The sequence below is a fragment of the Actinia tenebrosa genome, unplaced genomic scaffold (assembly GCF_029948245.1).
Source record: "Actinia tenebrosa isolate PJP-AT-01 unplaced genomic scaffold, QUT_ActTen_1.0 PGA_scaffold1__47_contigs__length_23844297, whole genome shotgun sequence".
NCBI classification, from domain to species: Eukaryota; Metazoa; Cnidaria; class Anthozoa; order Actiniaria; family Actiniidae; genus Actinia; species Actinia tenebrosa.
In genome coordinates, this window is record NW_028292578.1 from 12,951,929 (window position 1) to 12,975,113 (window position 23,185).

Genomic DNA, 23,185 nt, shown 5'->3' on the forward strand with positions numbered 1-23,185 from the left:
TCTTTTGACTAATAATTCTTTGCTGTTTAATGATTGCTTACACAATTTTTGTTTGATGTAGTTCTTTCGCAGGAATCAAAACAATGCTCTGAACTACAGAATACGAATGTTGGCGAACTAGTTGAGCCCAAGTCAACAATAACAAGCGCTGGTGAACAAGAACCAAAAGACAAGGAAAGTGAACCGGTCGACTACAGGCCACCAACCTGTGACAAAAAGGAAGAAATGGAAAAGAAAGAGAAATCTAAAGGGCTTTCACTTCGACGAAAGAGAAAAAAGTCTAAGAAGAAGCACAAAGGAGTCGAAGATAAAGCACAAACAGTTGAGAACGAAGGCGAGACTGAAGAAAATCTTGAAGAGAAATTTTCCTGGAAAGAAAGCGCACCGGAACTAGGCGAACTCTCAGTCGCTCCATTGTCACCAGAAACGAAGCAAGAGGAAAGTCTTTGTGATGATTTGAGCCCTGGAAAAGAGCTTGAGGAGAACGAGGGAAGTGGAAATGAAAACAAACCTAAAGAAGGCGCTGAAGAAAAGGAAAAAATTTCTAGAGTTCAAAAATTCAAACGATGGGCGAGCTTTACGAAACAGAAGAAGACGAATGACTCGGTTGTCATTGAGAATGAGTCGCTTGACCTGGAAAATTCTAAACCCACCAAATCTTCGATCCAGAACACCGAGTCTCTCGATGATCGGACGACTGAACTTCATTTGATCGATGAGAGTTTACCTGGAGAAAAAGTAGAAGATATGGAAAACTCTGTGAATGAAGAAGCAGTTAACGAACATGAAGATTCAGAATGCCCTCCTTTGCCCGAGAAACAGCGAAGAAGATCAGTCAGCCTTGACGAAACAACAGACAAAGAAAACTATAGTCTATCCCCTGATAGTACCCAAAGAACAAGGTCTGCGAGCTTTGGAAAAGGGAACATCCTTAGCTCGTTGACAGCAAGTCTTCGACGCGAGAAAACGAGAAAAAAATCTCAAGAGAAAGATGTCTCCGTGGAACAAGATAACGAAAAAGCAGGTAACCAAAACGAAGATGAAATATCAGAACCCGTTATTGAGGCATGTGCAAGGAATATACAGAACAATGAAGACGTTAATGAGGTAGAAAACGAACTTGAACGAAAGACACAAAATTCTATTGTTGACGACGAAGAAGAACAGCTTAATGTCACAGCAACAGGTGATGAGAAGAAAGAACCGCAAAACATCGAAAGTCCAGTGAAAGATGAACAACCAAAGAAGAAAAAGAAAAGTTTTCTCCGTAAAATATCCAGTAAAAATCTGAAGGCAAGTAAGAAAGACGAGACAACAGAACCAAAAAAGCTTGAAATAAGTGCTCCATTGTTGGTCAAATTCGAGAGCGTAACCGGAAGTGAGATTCTAAACAATTCTAGACCTATAGAAGTGAGTCCAGAAAAACCCAACAAGAGAAAAAAGAGCGGACTGAATATAAAACTACCCAAAGCTTTGAAAAGAGTAAAATCAACGGAGTACGAGGCGATTGGAGAAGCAAAGGCCGAAAAAGAAATCGAAACGGATGAAAAGTTCGTACAAAACAATCTCGAGAAATCAAAGGAGGTGGAAGAGGAAAACGAACAAAGCCAGGAAGAAGGTACCGTAAATTTGGAAAGCGTTGAAAAAGTTCAAGAAAGTGTAGAGAGTGATAAAATTGCTGGGATTGAAGTGGGTAAGTCCGACTATTCCAAAGAAGAGAATAAAGATGGGGAGACGTACTCTTTCTGTCGTGCGCTGATGAATGATGTTCTTAAAGAACTCGTAGACCGCGTGACGAAAACAGAACAGGATGACAATCCAAGTGAAGAGAATAACGTCGTGAGGGGAACGAACGACATGCTGACTTCCATAGCTGAAGAGACAAAAACAATCGAAGAGGAGAAAAAGTTCAATGATGAAATTAAGGAAGAAGAAGAGAAGTATAGTGAGGAACAGGGTGACAATCCAAGTGAAGAGAATAACGTCGTGAGGGGAACGAACGACATGCTGACTTCCATAGCTGAAGAGACAAAAACAATCGAAGAGGAGAAAGAGCTAAATGATGAAATTAAGGAAGAGAAGTATAGTGAGGAGCTGACGCATCATGAAGATGATGCTAGTGTCCAAGGAGAAAACGAGGAGATGGTTGAAGAGAAAAGCAGTGAGCTTACCACATCAGTGAAGGAAGAAGACCAAAAGCAGCTAGAGAAAAGAAAAGAAAACACTGAGCATGATATAACCGAGCAGGAGAAGAACGAAGATGAAAGAGAATCTCAAGATATCGAGAACAGTTCCCATGAAACTGAGGAAAAAATTGTTCAAGAGCCGAAACAACACGAAGGCGAGCCGAATAAACTAGAAGTGAGATCGCAACCTGAAGACATAACAACACGAAACGAAGACGAGGTAAAACAACCGAAAGGCGAGCCGAATAAATTCGAAGAGGAACCGCAACCTGACGCAATGATAACACAATCTGAAGTCGAGGAGAAACAACCCGAAGAAATGCCAACACGACCCGCGCCCGAAGGCGAGCCCAAAGAATCCGACGATACTTTACAGCGAGAGCAGGATAATCAAGTTTTGGAGCAGAATGAATCGCAACCATCTGAAGCATCTTCTGAAAAATCTACAAATGAACTGCAACCCGACGATGATAAGGCCATGGCATCCGAAGGTACGTCCAACTTGTATAAGAACGAAGTTAGCCTGCTGGAGCGGAGTATCGAGGTATCAATGAAGACCAAAGCCCTGGTGGACAGCTACATTCTCATCGACCACTCATTTCAGCTCTCGCAGGAATTCCTAAAACAAGTTGAATTGATGGACTTGAACTATTCAAAAAAGCGCAAACCATTCTGCAGTATCATGTAACTAAGAACCTGATGGACTTAAAACAGTGGATGAGATTTTGTTTTAAAATAAGATGAGAGTGCGAGTGGTTTATTTTGTGCGCATTGAGATATTTTGCTGAGCGGAAACAGCATGGCTATCTTTGGATTTGTAGTTTGTAGTTTTTGTTGACTTTCACTTCATAGTCTTTATCCATAGTTAAGATATCAATCTAGCTTTAGTTTATCAGAGGCAAAGGTTTTAATGACTGCCAAGCGTTTGGATGCACCGATTTTTGCGCACACGTTTCGTTATAAGACAGAATAATATTCTCCGCTAGGCGTGATTTCATTCTAAGTCATACTTATTTACGGATTACTTATAGAAAATGAAAAAAAAAAATCGTACTTACTCTTAATTTAATTGAAAATATATGATTCTGTTTCAAACAAGTTATTGGAAGTCTAGAAAACATATAACATATTATTTATTCAATAAGTATTTGATTTTGTAACAGCAAAAATATTGAAAATAAATCACAAAAAGAGTTCCAAATTGGTTATAGATGTATGCTATTTCTCAGCTTCTTTTCAGCAATGAAAAGTATTTGATAACTCATAGAACGCACGCGCTCGTGTTTATTTTACTTTGACCGTGAAACAAAGTTGTTTATTATGTTATTTGGATGGTACGCGCGCGCTGATTGGTCGAAAACTGTTCTTTATTAGTGAACAGAGCACAGTGCTGACGCCATCTGCGCGCGCGAAGTGCTGCTAGATCCTGCGACCGTCTTTCTTTTTGAATAAAAAAATTCAATACCGAAATAAAATTAATAACTAAACAATAAAACAAATAAAACAGCTTTTTCAGTGCTCCGTTAAGTAATAAAGCACTTAGGAAGTCCTTAGGAAGCTCCTTAAGAACTCCTTTTGTGCTTACGCCACTTCCTGAGGATTGTATTACTGAACAGAGCAAGGAAAAAGTTGTTTTATTTGTTAAATAAACCTAATTAAAAATGAAAAGTTTTTGGAGCCAAAGGCGATAAAGAGAGATGTAGGTATATAATTCGAAGATCCATATATACTGGAATGCGTGGTGTTTATTCCTTATTCTACTTGTCAAGAGCACGGATGTTATTGTGGAGGTATTTATTGTGTTTATTTGCTAAAACATTTAAAACACCTCGATTGTTTCGAATTATCTATCGATTTGGGTAAGATAACCGTTTTCGAATGCTCTAGTCTATTAAGTTACTTTTTTTCTATTCTATTTGTTTTCATTTCTTTTAATCTAAACGTATAACTTTTAGATGATGGAAAAGGTCCTTTCAACGGATGTGAAATAGTCATGGTCTAATGGAGTTCACATCCAGTGAAAGGACCTTTTCGATTATGAAAAAGGTCCTATCAATGGATGTGAAATAATCATGGTCAAGTTGAGTTCACATCCAGTGAAAGGACCTTTTCGATTACGTAAACGGTCCTTTCACTGGATGTGAAATAGTCATGGTCTAATGGAGTTCACATCCAGTGAAAGGACCTTTTCGATTATGAAAAAGGTCCTATCAATGGATGTGAAATAGTCATGGTCTAATGGAGTTCACATCCAGTGAAAGTACCTTTTAAGCTCATTTGTTATTTTGTTGTTTGTTTTTGTTTTGAGCTAACAACATATCACAATTTTTCGATTATGAGAGGGGGAGGCTGTATAGCTTTCAAACGATTTCCTTTCGTTCTCTATGCGAATAAATAGAAGACTTACTAATTGAATATAGTTTAGGGGTTGATATTGTAGCTTGAAAGGCCCTTTCAATGGATTCGAACTGGATTCGAACTTCATGGTATGCCAGCCAAAATTTGGCCACAGGCGCTCTCGACTGATTCGTTAAAAAGTCACAATCTCGGCTTTCTTAGCTGAATCAGAATAATTGTAGAATAGGGATTGGGCTGCCTGTGGTATTTGGACCTTTGTCGCACCACAGGCAGTCCATACTTAAATTGAATAGTCTACAACAAATACCAAAATTTTTAAATATTTTAAACAAACAAAAATCACTACTCACGTTTTCTGTTTTAATTTGAATAGCATCAATGCAGCGATAGCGAGCAGAATATCTATCCCTTTTGTGGAATAAAGATTTGATCTTTAGTTTTACCCTTTGCAGTATCTATGGTAACTGTACGATTGCTATCTTTCTGTTTTAGCACGTGATCTGGCATGGCAACAAGTGAGGGATTTACGAACATAGCTTTTTCGATTTCTTGCAGGGATGAAGATGAAAAGAAATGGAATAATGACTGGAATAAATTCATAGATTCTCAATGTGTACCCTAAGCCGTTTCCTTCTCATTAAGGCCAGTTTTTTTAAGTGAATCTTTCAAAATAACTGCGTCAAAGCAATTCTTGAAGCACTGTTAATTTTTTAACATCGATTTGAAGTTGAAATACCGAAGAAAAAATTTTTTTCGATCCCACACTCCACCTAAAAAAAGTCCGATCCAAAGAATAAATCCGGATTCTGAATTTCCACAATTTTGGAATTTGAGGTTAAAACTACCAATTTCGAAAAGAGCAAGCGAAATACGTTTGAATGGTGTAATTTGTTTTGTGTTTGTCGCAAAAAAGTAATAGTTTTACGAGCATCAAATTATCAACCCGCAAGCCACTGATATTACTGACACCTTCCTACCCACCCCAAGGGATTGGGTACTATGATTGAAAACGAAAAACGAAAAAAAAAAAAAAAAAAACATACACTGCTATTGGATGAGCGTGCTGTTTGCACGAATATATGTAGTATAAAATGTACCCGAAATGGATTGAATGAATGACTTTTTTTTTTTTTTTGCATTTAGTAAAAGTACCTTTAATTTAAAGCTCCTCATCGACTCCAAAAAAAAAAAAAAAAAAAAAAAAAAAAAAAAAATTAAATAAATAAATAAAATAAAAATTTAAAAAAAAAAATTCATTTTATACATTTCATCTATTTATTATCTTTTTTTGTCCTGATAAAATGAGAACTTTTCGATAATAAAAAAGATCCTCGTTTCAGTGGATGTGAAAAAGTAAACGTGGTCTAATCGAGTTCACATCCAGTGAAAGGACCTTTGATGAAGCTAGCAGTCAACTCTTAAACCACTTAAATAGGTGAAAGTGGTGATAGAGTGTGCATACCATATATCCATGAAAAACTTAACTCACAAAATTGTAGTTCTACATCTCGTCGTCTTTGATCCAAAATTTGGATTTATAACGATGCTCTCCCTACTCGGAACCGTTTTCATTGTGTTTTACTTAAAATTGTACAAATTAGTGCAATGTTTTGTAGGTCTACGGTCTACTGAAATTACTGATTGCGCAAAGTTGTACAATTTCTTGCAAGAGTTTTCACGGATATATGGTGTGCACTGTAATGGCCTTTGCTGTAGTGGAATAAACCCTGAAGATAAATGATTGAATTATGCGAACGTAACTACTTTATAATACCTTTTTATTAAATGAAATAAATGAAATTTTGTACATTTATTATTTCTCAAAAAAAATAAAAATAAAATAGCTTCAATATAAAGTTTAGTTTACATTGGATTGATGCGCGCTTATATTTTAAAAATAAATCAGTGATGACCGGGTTGTGGGCAAGCCACTTATTTCTAGGTCTAGTATCTATTTATCAGAAGTTTATATTTTTAAAAAGAAATAACTTATTTCTAAGTCTAGTATCTATTTATCCGGAGTTTATATTTTTAAAAGAAATCAATGATGACCGGGTTGTGGGTAAGCCGACATTAGAGAAAAACGTTTACGCATGCGAGCACTTCAGCACGTTTTCTAAGAATTTTGAAGAGTTTGAGTGGGAAAATAAATGTTTGTTTTCTTCAAGTATACAAAAAAGTTCAAAAGTCTTTTGTCAGACCAAGATACTGTATTAACAAACACAATATGAAAGAATTAGCCCAGTTAAGTTTCAAGCATGAACACTAAGCATTTTGTGAAGTCCAATTTATCAGGCATGTTTGAAAGTCAAATTTACTTATGTTTGAACCAATTTGCATACGGATTCAGAGCATGCGCAGACGTTTTTCGCTCTTGTCGGGCAAGCCACTTATTTCTAGGTCTAGTACACTACTTATTTATCCGGAGTTATCGAATTGACTGAATGGATCACCAGATTAATAACATCATTTTTGATTGAATTATTCTCTATTTTAACAAAAAATAGGATATTTGCCTGTTAATATTAGACGTAGTTTTTTTAAAAATAAAAAAGCTTGGGCTCCCTGTGTTTTACCCTAAGGTGACAAAATCTCATAGCTCAAGGTTGCGTGCGCATCCAAACTTGGCGGGCCAAGGAAGAGAGATTTAAAATTAAAGACGAGGAAAATGACATATTCAGATTTTTTTCTCATTCTCTTGAACACGAAGACGAACACGAACGAAAGAAAGATTTAATAGGGGCAGTGTGGATGCGTATTCCACCTGTATGAATATTGCAGTGTTTTGATCTTTAGCAATCTATTTATACCAAATTATCTTCTTTATTTACATAGAGTAGTTTTCGTATGATTGTGAAAAGTTCCGTACTTTATTGGTGCCTTGTCGCGGACTCAAAGTTTTCTAGAATTTTGATTGCCTTTTTTTTGTCTCGCGCAATGTTATTGGTCCGACAGTGCCGTGACCTTGGCGTGACCGCGTCCGCGCCGTGTTCCTGCCGTTTTCCGGGTATCTGATTGGATGGAAAGTAAACTGTGGCGCAATGCGATTGGTCTGGGGTATGCTTTGCCGTGTCACGGCGGCGTTCCTACTCGGCAAGTTTGAATAATTTTCACAGCCATATGAAAATTGCGCTGTGGAAAGGAATTCGAAATCATACCACGTTATTTTGATTCTTCACTGACGATCCTCTTTTGCGGTTTTTAAAAGTTTTTCTCACGCCTCTGGCCAGACGTGATAAAGATGGCGGCAGTGTAGCTGTCTGTTGCGGGGACATTTCTGTCATTCTTGGTAACGTGCTCATTGAACGCGCGCCCAGCGCCTCAACGGGAGACACTGCTGAATCGTCTTGACGGATTTCCATTTGGTCGAGAGATTCCGTTAGGTTGAATACTCTTTCATTTTTCTTCCACTCCTATTGTTGTAAAGGTGGATTACAAAGATGATGATAAGCAATAGAGATCCATGCCCACGTTTGCCAGTAGTCTTAATCAATAATAGGCAAATGAATTAAGATGGTACGCGGGCACAAGGCGAGAGAATGATTGTATAACAACATGTACAACTAAAAAAGGGAGTAGAACAGTTCATACAAATAAATATGATCAAAATATTTCCAACCTCAACTTCTTCGTAGTACATTTTGATGCTGAGATCCATCTTAGTTTTATGCCTCTTTCCTCTGTAGATTACCTAACCAGCAAACCACAAGAGACGTTTATTAGTTAGCAGTGTAATTTGACAGGTTCAAACGCAATACACCAGTTTTGATTTCTATGTACACCGCTGTTTTTGAAGACCACAGACTCGATCATTCCTCGTTTATAAGTCAGCTATTTACAGGCGAGATTACACTGAGCAGTTTTCTCTGCAACTTGTCTCGCAACCGCCTTGCGACACAAGTTCAAAGAGTGTTTAAACTGTGCAACGGAGAGGCAATCGTTGCTAAAAGGAAACGAGTGCTGAAACTTTCTCGCAACATTTTTTCAAATTGCGCTGTAGGTTACACGCTGCAATGCTTAATGCAACTTATGTCGCGTTTTTAGTGATATTATGCTTCCATTTTTCGACTGCACGAGCTGCTTTGTGCATGACTAGTGGCTTATGTAATTGAGGGGGAATAAAGTTCTTTTACTAAAATGTTCTCTTTTGTTTGTATTTCAAGTGTCCTTGGAAATGGATTCCAAATTTCAGGAGTTTTCAAGTGGGTTGAGGGGCATAGTGAACTGTTTTTAAACATAAACTTGAAACTGGATGTATTGCTAACAGAAATAAAAAAGATATTTTTCTCACCGTTTCTCCAGGCTCCAGACCAACACAAAACTTTGAGTTGAGTGCCATCAGTTCTTCGTAGCTTACTTCTACCTCTGTTCTGATACTCATGTCAGCTGAAGGAAAAAAATCATAATTAAAATCACTGATTGGTTGGTTGGTTAATTGGTGGATGGATAGATGGATGGGATTGGATGGGATTGGATGGGATGGGATGGATGGATAGATAGATATATGGAATGGAAAGGATGGATGGATGGTTGATATATGGATGGATAAATGAATGGATAAATGGCTTGATTGATTGATCGTATGTCATGTTTGAGTCAGTTACACTGAAAGTCAATCAAAGTCCGTCCGTTGGTCAGTCGATCGAGCAATAAAAGTGAACACAAAATTACAGAGGAATAATGTAATGTAAGAGACTTACTTTCTTCGTCTGGATGTTCTTTTCGATATTGTATTTTAAACAAGAAAGCCTCAAGAATGAATGCCACAACTATTGTCATGACAACCTGAAAAAGACAACCATGCAACATAAAAGCTAGGTCAGGTGTAGCTACGAGCATGCGCAGTACCTGGGTGATATCGCTATAATCCGAGCATGCGCAATACCTGGGTGGTGTCGCTATGATTATTAATTCGATCATATTATGATTATTATATTTCGATCATACGTGATTATTGTATTTCGTACGTATCATACGTAATACGGTAATAACATTATATTCACGAGCCTAACCCAAAATACTTTAAATAAATTGAGTTACCATGGTGATGATGTAGAACGACATGAAGTAGATTCTACTCCAGTCAGAAGTCGAGTGTACTATTCCTTCCTGTTGAGAAATTTAAAAAATCAAATAATCAATATACATGGGTAAAGTACCCACAGTAAAACTGTACACTAAAAAGTATCGAACTGTACAAAATAATATTTGGTATTGTATAAGTAATATTATATTCACTAGCTAATTACTACGAAGACAAATCTATTTCACCATTTTCCATACATTGGTTCACTGGTCAAACACAAAGCGCTCAAGCGAGGCGCCAAGGTACTTTCAAAAGATTATTCAAATTTGAACTTTGCAACCGATGTATGGAAAATGGTGAGTATACAAGAACTGCTCACCATGATAATGAACCAGTTATTGACCACGGTGAGCTCGAACAATGTTACTACAATGAAAAAACGGGCAATTTATATTAGAAATGTAGAAGATATGAATAACAAGTGATATCTATGGAAAGATTAGTTTACTATACAGAAGTGTGGTTGCTATTTTTTATTCTATATTTTTACTCTTGTATTTATATTTATGTGTCTTGTCTTGTTCAACTTTTAAATGAAAGAAAATTTTTAAACAAAGAAATGGTAGTTAAGAGAATAACACGTCTGAAATGGGAAACATGACGGTCAAGGTAAAGAGTTCTGTGCTCTCCCTCCCACCAACCCCATGAGAACCGCTCTGTCCAAGGTCCATCCATGAGAACCGCCCTGTCCAAGGTCCACCCATGGGAACCGCCCTGTCCAAGGTCCATCCATGGGAACCGCTCTGTCCAAGGTCCACCCATGGGAACCGCCCTGTCCAAGGTCCACCCATGGGAACCGCTCTGTCCAAGGTCCACCTATGGGAACCGCCCTGTCCAAGGTCCACCCATGGGAACCGCCCTGTCCAAGGTCCACCCATGGGAACCGCTCTGTCCAAGGTCCACCTATGGGAACCGCCCTGTCCAAGGTCCACCCATGGGAACCGCTCTGTCCAAGGTCCACCCATGGGAATCGCCCTGTCCAAGGTCCACCTATGGGAACCGCCCTGTCCAAGGTCCACCTATGGGAACCGCTCTTTCCGAGGTCCACCCATGGGAACCGCCCTGTACAAGGTCCATGCAACTCTGAGATCTCAAGACTAATCATCCTTCGTACATGTACTGTTACTCACCGACTGCATGTAGGAGGTTGTCGAAGTTGTTTAAGTAATAGTAACCACCTTCCTCGAAGCTTGGACCGACTGATATGTTCCTAATAAAAATAAAACAATCCAATTGTCAGGTATCAATATTGGATTTTCTCCTCGGTTTAAGGTTATGATGCTATTAATCAAATCATAATTTCTAATTTGTTTACCACTCCTGGCTGGACAGCTTGATGCCGGACAGGTTTTGCAATTCAATTGATAAGGTGAATAGATCGAATTAAAATGCAGAAGTCGATTTTTGTGGAGGGAGGAAAAGCAGAGAACACGGAGGAAAACCCTCGAAGCACAGGAGTGAACCAACAAACAACTCTACTCACATACGACATTGGTTCGTTGGGTCGCATTGGTGAGAGGCGACGCGTTAGCAGCGCACGCCACCCTGCTTCCCATTTCCCAATTTCTAGAACAATTAAGCTGGTTTAAAAAAATGAATCTCGAATAGAACAAACAAACAACTCTAGCTACATATGATATAGGGTTCAACAACTATACTGATATAGTCCAGCTTTTTGCTGTTGCTCAGGATTAGTTTCAATTTATAAAAAATATCATGTGATTAAGTGAAAGTCTATGGTGTCGCGCCCTCTCTCTCTCTCTAAGTCACATGTTCCACATGAGTTTAGTTTTAAAGACAACGAAAGCAAGAAAACCAAATATTTCAGGGGTCAGAAGCATAGCGAGAGTAGCAGAGGTAGAGGTGCGAGCATAGGCGTTTTGGCGCGAAAATTCCCGCCAAATTAAAAGGTAGGCGATTGAAATAGGAAAAAAGAAAAAATGTTTTTTTTGGAGGAGTGGGTGGGGGAGGGGGGAGGGGGGGGGGTGTTTCCTTCGCTAAGACCCTAGTAACATTGATGCAGCTGCACTTACACGCAACAGTTTTTCAATTCAAGACCAGCAAAACACTCCATACCAATGATACCGAATGAGTAGTAGAGGCACATGATGACCAGTATCACTCTGTCAAGATTGAACAATCAAAAAGTATGAATAGAATAGAGTGATTTTACTTGGCCGGTGAAATACAGTTGTATAGTTAGTGACTAGCAGTGTAAATAAAACAAAAGTAAAGAATGGAATAAATGTGTAATACTATGCATTATGCTTACAATTTTTCACAGTCAAGTAAAATTACTCCAGGACGCTTATATGATGGCGTCATTTGACTCCCTCTATAAGCAAGATGCTTCACGAATTTTCTTTCTTAATCGAATTTGTATTTTCTCATAAGAATAGTAAGAAAATTAGTGCTAATTAACTGAACAAAAGGAAGTGTGCAAAGGATTCTGGTAGCGGGAGTCAAATGACGCCATGAATGAGTCCTGCTCTAATCTGAACTAAACTGATCATTTACAAGTTTACTGCACGACAGCTATTGAATCTGCTTTTACTCCTTTCATACATTTATTTCTATTTTAATATCTGTACACGCAACTCTAACTTACTAGTTGATAAGGAAAAAATATTCAAGAGAATCTGTTCGTTGTTACAGGGAACCTGTATTCATGAATTTCCACATGGCAAGGGGAACCGTCATATATGATTTTTCTGTCTACTATACTCTTTCTTAAGAGAAGGTTTTTTAATCCCAAGAGGACGAGAAGGAGGGGTACAGCAACTACAGGACTCCCTATCTCAAGTACAAGCAAAATATGTGAAATACCTGAACATCCTTGGTGTCAAAACCCACATCGTATCCAACACATCTCGATATCTTTGTTTGAGTTTAAAAAGCCTTTGAATTAACAACACAATATTTTATCAACAATATAACAAACCTTCAGAGGAGCTCAACGATGTTTTTGTGTGCTTACAAGATACAGCAGTTTTAATAACTTACAGTAAAAGTCGCAGTGGTCGGAGACAAACAATGAATGCAAATGAAAAGCTGTTGGCGGCCGCACCGATCAACCCAGCTATACCAAGAACAGTAACTATAAAGTCAAACCTACGACAAGAAAAAAAATTCATGTTACTGATAAGAAGCATTACCTACAAATATACTGAACTGAATATATAATTCAAATAAATTATGCGTAACACAGTTTAAAAAATTAAAAAGATTTCCTTTGAATGGAAAGTTGCGCATGCGCGTGTAGAACCACCCCCCCCCTCCCCCTCCTAAAAGATGGAAACAAGATGGACACAAAAAGGAGGACGATTTTGCCATCAAGGAGACTTTGGATAAGAAAAGTGCGGAAAAGATGGAACATTGTGATTGCCATTTTTAAAAATCAACTGGAAAATGGGGAATCCCGGACATGAGGTCCAGATTTTGTACCAAGGAATACGACTAATATTAGTTCTAACGAGGACAGTTTTGATTATACACGGTTACGGTAACAAATCGTTTACTTACCAGTTCCAACCAGAATGAAAGTATCGTATGATACCAAGTCCAAGCAGCTTCAGAAACGCTTCTGTCCCATAAACTAAAGCGCAAACAGTTTACGACAGTAAGAAGTGATACGACTGCTCTCGTGTTGTAGGGGTAAAATCATTCTTTTTTTACTTACTTGAAATAAAGAGAATATTGTACCAATGGCTGTGCAAAGCGTCTAATTTTCTCTCTTTAGCAGGAGCCTCTGCATTTAAAAGTACGTCATTTAATTTATCATTAATTGGAGATATTTTTAAAAGCATAAATCTTGATAATGCTTCTACGCATATTCTGTACTGAACAGACTACTATATAATGATTTCTCGCCTTCTCGTTATTTTCTACTGCAATCCTTGACATTTTTGAAAACCGTTTCAAGATTTCCTAGTTAGCTAGTCTTTGCTAGTTAACGCGAAATCTTAGACGCGTTGCGCAATCATTCGTATCAGGGTGGAAGGAAAAAGTCTTTTCTACCGCCCTTTTTCAGAGGTTTGGAGCAGCAAGAATTACGCCGGGACACTCTCTTTCCAGTGGCAAAATTTTCCGCGTCCCCCGAGCAGTTCTTTCTTCTGTAACTTTGCGCAACCAGATAGCCATTCGCTAAATGAGATTTATTTATAATTAATAATATTTATTGATGATAATTTAATTATTTGATGAATCATATTTATTTTAACATAAGTGTTGGACCTACTTGATAGCATCACAATCTCATAAACGAACGAACAGCCATTTGCCACGATTGCAACGTCTGAAAAGATAAGTTTATTATCATTTATAAAATTAACGTAGTTTTCTATGTAAAGCATGCCCCCTATATTATTACCATGTACCCGTAATAAAAGGAATGAAATAATTTAGTTTTGTTCGTTAACATTGTCGTTAGCTTAGTTTAATTAATTCACATGATGATGATGTTAGCAAGACTGAAAACTTAATCCAAGTTGTTGCAACATTTTAAAAAAATATTTCCTGTTTCAGGAAGGGGTGTGGAGAGCGAGGGCTGGACACCCCGCTAAACTTCAGGTTTTTATTTTATTACTGATAAGCTACTATCTTTGCTACTAAATGGCTCCTGTGGATTCAACTGATACTTAGCACCAAATGTATGCATCCCTTCTTCCCTCTCACACTAGCTGGCTCTTCCTTTCCCCTTCCCTCCCCTTTCCTCCTCTCCCCTCCCCACTTCCCTTCCCAAACACCTTTGAGAGCCGCTATGCGGGCTACTCCCACACACACAGTCTGGCACCCGGCAGAAAAATTACAGTTTAACAGGAACTTGACTAATGATAATTATGCTAACATTACTCACCCCCCCACGCACACACACACACACACACACACTACATTCCTGCAATATGTACTTACAGATAAAAATTTCAAAAGCTTTGCTAGTGACAAGCCAATGGATACCTATAAGATTTAATCAGCCACATAATTACGCCAGGCTAAAATATTGGCGTAAAAGCAAAACCTTATGTATGTTCCACAAAATACATATAAATATAAAAGAAAAATCAAAAACCAAGATAAATACTAAAATTATTGCTATATAAAAAATTCACAACTCGTCAATCAATTCAATAAACAGTATTTCACCTTTTAAAGTGTAATGAAGACTACGACATCCCCTCTTATGGGCCAAGCAATGAAACCACTCATCATCATGCTCTGAGACCTAGAACAAATAAAATTTTGTTATGAGAAATGACCACTGGATGCATCTTGTGGTCTTGGTACACCAAAAAAGGTTCCTAACTATACTACGGTTTCACACATTAGTCCTGCATCAGAGTAAAAGAGAAAATATGAAGAAAATTAAAGTAGGGGATGAGCAAAAGTAAACAGCTCAATGATTAACGAAGAGAACTATTTTTTCCATTCAATTCCATTTTACATTCCTGCCATCCCATGGGGATTATAGCAAAGCACTAATTGAACCAATCCCAGTGGGCAAAATTTCTAATTATCCAATCAGAATTTCATGTTGCAAGGTCCAGCAGCAGATGCAACAAGGGTGTGGTGCTTATTACCTACAAAGATAGTTTATATAGTGTCCTTTTTAGATTTGATTAATCCTTACATACTATTTTCAAACTCCAAAGAGATTTGCCTCCTGTGGATACACCTTTGAGGTCATCAGGGCAACATCAGGACATCATGTTGGTTGATAGCAGTGAGCATGTACCATAAATAAAAATTTATTCCTGTTCAAAGCTGCAATACTTCTATTTACCTTTCTCCATACAAGTTCTCTTTTCTCAAAGACCTCATAAAATTCTTCCAAACTGCATACAAATAGAAATATCTCGATTCGAATACAAGTTCATAGGTGCAACCATTATAAAACCAACTTTTTAGCACAATAGCAAATGCCAGAAAGCGTGAATTTTCTTATCATTTAATTTGTGTGGGGAGAGGGTGATTATATTAAATATATTGGGCTTCCTGTGGAGAAACCAATGCACACGAAAAAAAATATTGTACTGCGTTTTGTTTGATTTTCCCATTCGTTTTTGTTTATGGAGGATACTATATTGGCCTTAAATACAAAATATTCAATAAAGTGCATTTTTTCTGATATTATTTTAATCTTAAACTTTCATCTAAATTGGGCTTCCTATGGGAGTTCTAACTTGAAAAATGGCGCGAATTTTCGGTTCGCGCGCGCGTCAAGAAGATATAAGGCATCGCGATCCAACGTTACGAAGAGGAACGCCGGGAGCCATTTTTATTGAAGGTTAGTAAATACATAAAGACAGTAAATTATCTATTCATATTTACTTCAGACCGCCTTTAACGTCCTTCTCAAGCGATTTATATACGAGGTAATTCTGCAGGACATCTGAAAAGCAAAGAATACTCTGTCATCTTTGACATTCTTTGAAATATTGTTAGAAAATATTCTCATTCGTACCGTGTTTTGGCTTGAAGAATTTCATGAGCCCCAGGAATTGTGGAAGTGTTATCCAATGTGGAGGCTGAAGGGAAAAATATATTCAAATTCAAACTTAAAGTTGTTGTTAACTAAAGCTTTTAAAAACATGAAAAGGTTCTTTTAGTCGTATATAATTTATCTTGTCTCGAACATCCAGTGCTCACTAAACCTTTTAATATTAAAAAATAATAGCCATACATTTCTTCATATAGAAAATTAACCTGCAAATAAAATGATTATCACACACTGTGAATACTTACGTTCTTATCGCAAAGCAAACTGTAGGCATGTCTTGCTGAATGCCTTTTGTGGAGAAACAACTTTCTAAACTTGTTCTTTTCTATGCTTGTGAAAGCTTCATAAACGACAGCAAGTAGCTATGAAAGTGTTTAATAAATTGATTACATAATTTCAAACTTTTAATTGAGGGCATTTAGGGATAGCTTCCTATGCAGCTGCATAGCGGCTGTGTAGGAAACTCATTCAGGGACAATTTATTTATGTCTAGGGCTTTTGTGGTTTGGGGAGGGATGGGGTGAGGTTGGGTAGCTGGAAATTCTTAGACCCCACACAAATTGCATGTTTCTGTGTGCTTTGTGAAAAAATAATCAAGAGACCAACTCTTATACTAACCCCCTCACCCCTCTTTCCCTGTAAATTATATTGCAGGCACCCTCTCTTATACCAGCTCCTCCTAGACATAAATAATGAATGGTCCCTTAGTTTTATAATTTATGTCACTCAAAACTCAAGCATAGACCTCTGAATGCTCCATCTACCAGGTGACTACAGAATTCGATGAATTTCCAGCTACTCGAAAGTCAGCCGCATGACCTCTAGATATGCAAGAGATGAAGAGGAGACTTGCAATGCATGGGATTTAAAATAAATGATTTTAAAAAGTCATAATTCTTTGTATTGATATTAGTGTTAACAGATTTGAAATCCTGGAATCAGTGTTCTGGGTATGAAGTAACTTACCAAGTTCATTAAGAAGTATATAGCTATTGAAACATAAGTGACAAAGAATATGACAGACCAGCGAGACATGGCATAGGATGGCATCATTACATCAGGATAGCTATGAAAAAAAAAAATATAAAAATAATTACAAAATGTTTATGAATTAAATTATCATTACATTAAAAAGTATTATAATTTAAAGTAATAATACCAGCCTAGTTAAATACTAGTGATTTTTTGTTTTAGCTAGTGAATCTTTCAAATTTAATACCCATATTGACTACTAAAATAGAATTATGGTAGTAAATTTTTGTAGCAATATATATCTTTCTATAAAACGCTATGGCTAGTGAAACCCAACGATTCACTAGCCATGAGTCCTTAAAGGGAAAAAAAATCAATTTCTAAAAACTGAACAGTATTCCATGGCAATATCCCTTATATGTCTCTCTGGCAGTTGTCTTTTAAATACGATATTTATATCAGTGTATAACAAATATATTATATAAAAAATGGATTTCAATAATTAAAACATACTTTGCAGTGGTTAAGAGTACAAACAGGCTGACAAAGCTTCTCTCAAAAGTTGCAAAGTACTAAAATATAAACAAAATATACATTAATGGTGATTGTTATATAATAATACATATAAACAGCATGCTAAACTGGCTAGATAAACAATTGCATTTTTGTACTCACCTGATCTTTAGTATTAGAAGAAAATAAATAGAAGCCTATGTAAATACAGAGGAAACACTTTAACTCTTAATTATTTAAACTTAGAGGTAAAAATACAGAAATTTTTTCTTTTCAATTTTGATTTTGGGTTTGGGTATATACATAGTGGTTATCAATGGCTGAGATCCATGGATAGGTGCATATCCCACTGGGTTATAGGAGTTATCATAATGGCATGCAGGCAGCTAATTTTTAAATATAAAAACTTATATCTTACCCAACATTGAAGATATAAAGATGAAAAATAGTAGCAACAGCAGCATATCGAGAATTGGAGGAAGAGAGAGTACTATTTGTCTTAAAACCCTATAAAAGAAGAAATTAAAGTTATACAAAATGTAATGTAATAATTTTGATTTAAAAAAATTATAAATTAAGTGCAAAACCACCAATAGAAAAAGCATTTCTCGTAGATAAGGACTTTCAGATGTACTAGTTACCTTCTAGTTCCTCGCAGGTAGTTGCTGTCAATCAGAAATAGGGGGCGTAGTGCTCTAGTAATTCTGACATGGTTCTTACTTCGTACTAATACCACTATAGCTTCAATATACACAATACATAAAACAATAAACTGGAAAGAAAAATCAAAATATTTGTTGAATTTGGTATTACTACAGTACATTTTTTGAATAAAAAACGGCAACTAAAGTATTTTATTTCTTTTTGAACAAACATTAGAAATGATGATTGTGTAGTTCCAGTAAAGATCCATACCCTTGATACAGAGGGAATTTGTAAAGGACCCCCAACCCCCAGGAACTTCCAATTTTCTTCCATACAAACTCTGTAGTTTTTTTTTTCTTCTGACCCCTTTCCCCTCCAGAATTTCTAATTAGTGGGGTATGAATATTTTCTGGAACTATACATTTACATGCAGACAAAATGTATTGAAAACAACTTACTTTGAACAAGGATCTTTTGTGAGTAAAAAATGACTTTACTCCCTGCCACTTGATTTTGATAAAAACTCCAAAGGCAAGAATTGTCAGTGTGGATATTTCCAATACACCATGCACCTGTTAACCCATAAATGATTAAAATGTGTATAAAATATCCAAATCAGGTTGACTGACCTTTGGGATAGGAACAGGATATTAGTATTAAAAAAAAGAATGTAGCACTACCTACTATCTAGGAACAAAAGGCATGTGTAGCATGCTATAGGCTGATACATATGATTATATAAGCTTTGCCTCAATAAATAACACAATCAGCAATTTGTTTCCTGAGAACGGGAGGTAGAAACCCCTCTCCCTTGCATTTGTTATAGCAAGCTTTGCTCAGTTATGGCAACAAAGCATGCTTTTCAGTTCACATCTAATGCTAGCAGTAATTGACAGCCCTTTTAACTGGTTGGATCAGTCTAACACACCTACGATTGCTTTACAGTATGTTCATTACAATAAGAACCTAAAGCATCCCTATTGAGCCCTCCCTATCAGATAGTAATTATCCTGATGGCATTTGAAATGATTTGGTGTCATGAGCAGAAAGGGCTAGGACCTTCCTAAGATTCAATACTAATGATAAAAGAATTGTTTCATGCTCCCTCAAGAGAATTTTGGAAAGGACCATTACAGTTAGAAATTGTGGGTTTCTTCCTAATATATGGCATACATACAGAGAAGGACATTTAGGTTTGCAATGTTAGGGCAATTTTTATTGAGGTGTTGTGGTAAAACATTACACCCTGTGGTGCCTTGTGGTGATGGTAAATTGTGTTGGATGCAGTGTTTGTGTTCTAGTATTAAAGTAAACCTACAGTGTTTAGATCCCCCCCTCCCCCCTCCAATGTCCCCCTCCATACATTGTCCTTGTTCTGTTCTTTTCATAAAAGAATCTAGTCATAATTATAACTATAAGCTAGCATCTAGCAACAGAATGATTGTCATAGCTAGAATATCACTTACAGGAACTGGGAGTATTAAAACATCCTCTGTTGGGACAGTTTCAACTTTAGTCTTTTCAGTAAGTGCTAAGCTTAATAACAAAGTTGATGCCATCAAGTCCAAAATGTTGTACCATGTGCTGTGGGCTATGTTGTACCATTGTATTGTTCTACGTGTTGGATGATTATCAAATTTGTCATTGTCAAGTCCTTCATTTAAGTATACTGCAGCATCCTAAGAAGCATCAAAAAATCTACGATGAGTACTAATAGTTCTTTTAAACTGTATAACGTTTGACAATATAAAACTAAAATATAAAGATAAAACCAAAACTGAACCAATAAATAAGTCTATAAATTGACCAGTATCTAAATCAAGCAAGTCATAAACTATTAAGCACATGACAACATAATGATTTAGTTAGTTAATGCTTTAATTGTATTTTCCTTTCCCTTTCTTTTTGCTTTGTATACTTGCTGAAGGTCTGACTGAATACATGAAGTTCATGACTCCTTGCAAGTCGTTAAAGCCTTAATTGACAGTTGGCCTAACCAACACCTCCTACTTTCACTTCCCATAGGTATTTGAAGATACCAGTAAGCCTTAGTGTTTTCTTGTATTAAAAAGGTCAAAAGATCATGCAACGAGATTTTAAGACCCATAATTATCATAGAAATCTCAACATTTGGTCGATGTGTTCATGCAAAACCGTGGTGTCATAATTAATAAATATTACAATTAAAAATATTTGCATATTCGTCAAAACACTCTATTTCTTATTTATTCATTCATTTTGATTTTAAAATTGTGATTATTATAATTTTTTGCAATGATAATAGCGTAATGAGCATGTGAAATGAAATAGAGTTAAAAATATTCAAAGCCTGAAATTGCTATATACCTCTTGCATGTAACCTAAAAGCAAAAAGATATAACTAGCTAAAAACTAGTGTGAGCTGCGTCGGTGTTTCTAATGAAACAGTAATGATGAAAAGGTAAATTATACACCGTGAAAAGATGAAAAAACTTACTGACGTTTCGGACGCTAGTCCTTCGTCGGAGTAAAAGAGGAAACATGTTCTTTCACATGCTCTTTTACTCCGACGAAGGACTAGCGTCCGAAACGTCAGTAAGTTTTTTCATCTTTTCACGGTGTATAATTTACCTTTTCATCTTTAACCTAAAAGCAGATCTGTTTGGAGGACAGAACAAAAGAATTTCAATCTCCTAAGAATTGGAAACCTATTGTAATTTCAAATTGAGCTACATACCGACGTGCTGTACAAGAGGTCGATAACCCAGGGGCTGAAATCCAACCCATCATTAACTATGATTTCTGAACCTCAAATTAATACCGAGCCTTATAACTCGTTGCATACTGCTTGTAAAACAATTTTCATTGTTTGAGATTGTTCTTACTTGAAACACGAAGAAAAGATCCGGAGAGCTTGTATTCTGCATTTTTTGTCGATTCCTTTCGTTCCGTTCGGACTCGTCCGTATCTGTGAATGTAATTGGTCAAAATTAAGTATTAACTTTTTAACTAAATGCCTTCAAAATATGAAGGCAACAAAACTAATTACTGGTGTCCTTTAAAGGTCTTAGAACTGATTTGTAATATACTAGTATTGATTGGGAAGTAATTTATATGTCTTGGTGACCTTGTAATAGCGTTTGCAAATCATTTTCTTCTCCGTAGCTATTCATGAATTGAACAAAAGACTGTTACAGATGTCGTCTACCGGTAAAGAAATATTTTTATATCGTCGTTCATATGTCAGCGAGACAGCCGAGTGATATACCACAGGGATCCCAATACGTTGAGGTAGGTTAAAATTTGTTACTGATATCACTCTCCGTAGTCTCCTTCGCATCCGTTTTTACCGACACTAAAAACGGATGCGAGGGAGACTACACTCTCCAAGGCCCTCTAGAAAAGCGTCATGGCTTTGCAGTGACGAAATGGGAGCCACGAACTAGCGACGAACGACAGACTGCTCTAATATGGGCATGGTTTGTGCAGACGGAGGACATGGGACTTCTCTAAGTGTACTGCACTGCACTACATTCACTGGATATATGTCTAATTTTATTCATTTCTTTGTGTATTGTCTTACTGGTTAAAATTCTTTTTTATATATGACCATATTTTTGATAAGTCTAGACTTTTAATTATATGAAATTTTATTAGAAAAACACACGCAAAATTATTGCAACCATATTTTTCTTTAGCGTTTTCTCCAAGAGCCGATAAACGGGCTCATCAAGGGAGATTACACTAATTCTTCATGATTCTTGTTTTCATACGCTATATTAAATGGAATTTAATGGTAATGAATTCAGTGTTAAGTTATATTAGTTAATTGAAAAGTCTATCATTCAGATTCAAACTAAGTTTGAAGCTAATATGTTCACTGCAACCCGCAAGCAGAGGTTATCTTTCTTCCCATGCTGTTTTTCTCTCCCGACCTACAGACAGAGAGATACAAATTCCAACACGACGACCACAAATTCCACAACGACTTACTGCTCTTATGAATTTACCGACAGCACTCGTACGCACTAGCGAAATAAAGATTATAATCCGTAAACATAATCAAAGTGTTGTGTCGCTTATGTCGTAGTGGGAATGCACTGAAACTGAATGTGATCGTGCTTAATCATAAGTAAGATGCTCGTCTCGTTACCATAAATTGTCACTTCATTATAGCACTTTATTCCAACTCATTAAGAGTTGCTTTTCTCCAGTCAAAGTTTTGTTGACATACCAGTTTTGTTCCTCGCAGTACATGGCTGCCAAGTCGTTTTCTAAATCTGACGGTTTTCCGAAACTTATTACCTTCATTGTCTTGATTATTTCTTACCTTCTATAAAACTTTGCTCAACTTGTTCAACTGGGGCGATTTCATTGACTTGCTTCTGTTCTTGGGTTTCATCCATAGCTGTTTAAAATATCTTTCAGACTTTATTGATCCAAGCACCCGCTTAGCAATATACGAAAATTTATGTTATGTTAGTCATGCATGATATAGTTGATTGATTCAAGAGACTGACTTGATATAAATGAGAAACACACCAATAGTGTGCAAACAATATAAGCGTGAAACTTTAGTAAAACTATTAAAATAGCACAATTTCATGCAAATTCTATGGTTTCTATTGTTTAGTTAGCACTATTTTGTACTATTTCTGCTGCGTTCATAATGTATGGCAGAGAGGGTGGGGTGGGGGGGGGGGGGCAGATGAAATTTAGTGGTGGATCGGAAAAATTTTTACCAGTAAATTGGGGGGGGGGGGGGGGGGTGGTTTGAAAAACATTTTCAGAGGATTGGGGGAATGCAAAATTTTTTGAAGAAGCTACGAGAGATTGCCGGGGGAAGGGGGGGGGGGGGGGAATAGTTATTTTTTAGGGGACTTCAGGGGGGTCTTAAGAATTTTTTTGTCATTTAAAGATTTCACCTCCCCCCCCCCCCCCCCCTAACCC

The 23,185-nt window shown here is 36.9% G+C and overlaps 1 protein-coding gene across 3 annotated transcripts; it reads right to left on the bottom strand.

The window, feature by feature from the left end:
* Window positions 1–6,305: 6,305 nt before the first annotated feature.
* LOC116294043 (two pore channel protein 1) lies at window positions 6,306–22,716 on the bottom strand. Of its 3 annotated transcripts, none has more exons than XM_031701568.2 (28): window positions 22,566–22,716; window positions 21,121–21,203; window positions 19,723–19,935; window positions 18,715–18,828; window positions 18,253–18,383; window positions 18,030–18,118; window positions 17,774–17,808; window positions 17,612–17,670; window positions 17,093–17,192; window positions 16,372–16,488; window positions 16,091–16,154; window positions 15,958–16,018; window positions 15,410–15,461; window positions 14,773–14,851; window positions 14,542–14,586; window positions 13,868–13,924; window positions 13,310–13,378; window positions 13,153–13,225; window positions 12,634–12,741; window positions 12,457–12,528; window positions 11,664–11,753; window positions 10,761–10,840; window positions 9,950–9,996; window positions 9,585–9,653; window positions 9,245–9,329; window positions 8,836–8,930; window positions 8,164–8,235; window positions 6,306–7,957 (listed from the first exon to the last, which is right to left on the bottom strand). In XM_031701568.2, the coding sequence occupies exons 1-28, from the start codon at window positions 22,639–22,641 to the stop codon at window positions 7,697–7,699; spliced, it is 2,496 nt and encodes an 831-aa protein (XP_031557428.2). In that variant the 5' UTR covers window positions 22,642–22,716; the 3' UTR covers window positions 6,306–7,696. The 3 variants fall into 3 exon arrangements, with proteins under 3 accessions (XP_031557428.2, XP_031557437.2, XP_031557445.2); XM_031701577.2 differs by lacking the exon at window positions 22,566–22,716 and adding an exon at window positions 21,363–21,505; XM_031701585.2 differs by lacking the exons at window positions 21,121–21,203; window positions 22,566–22,716 and adding an exon at window positions 20,973–21,114.
* Window positions 22,717–23,185: the final 469 nt, after the last annotated feature.

Bases quoted from the DNA above. Each gene is read 5' to 3' on its own strand.
- LOC116294043 (XM_031701568.2), bottom strand. From the start codon at position 22,641: ATGGATGAAACCCAAGAACAGAAGCAAGTCAATGAAATCGCCCCAGTT. The intron at 9,654-9,949 runs GTGAGCAGTTCT...ATTTCTCAACAG, and splicing joins ATAACTGGTTCATTATCATG to GAAGGAATAGTACACTCGAC. The intron at 9,330-9,584 runs GTAACTCAATTT...TGTCTTTTTCAG, and splicing joins CGTTCTACATCATCACCATG to GTTGTCATGACAATAGTTGT.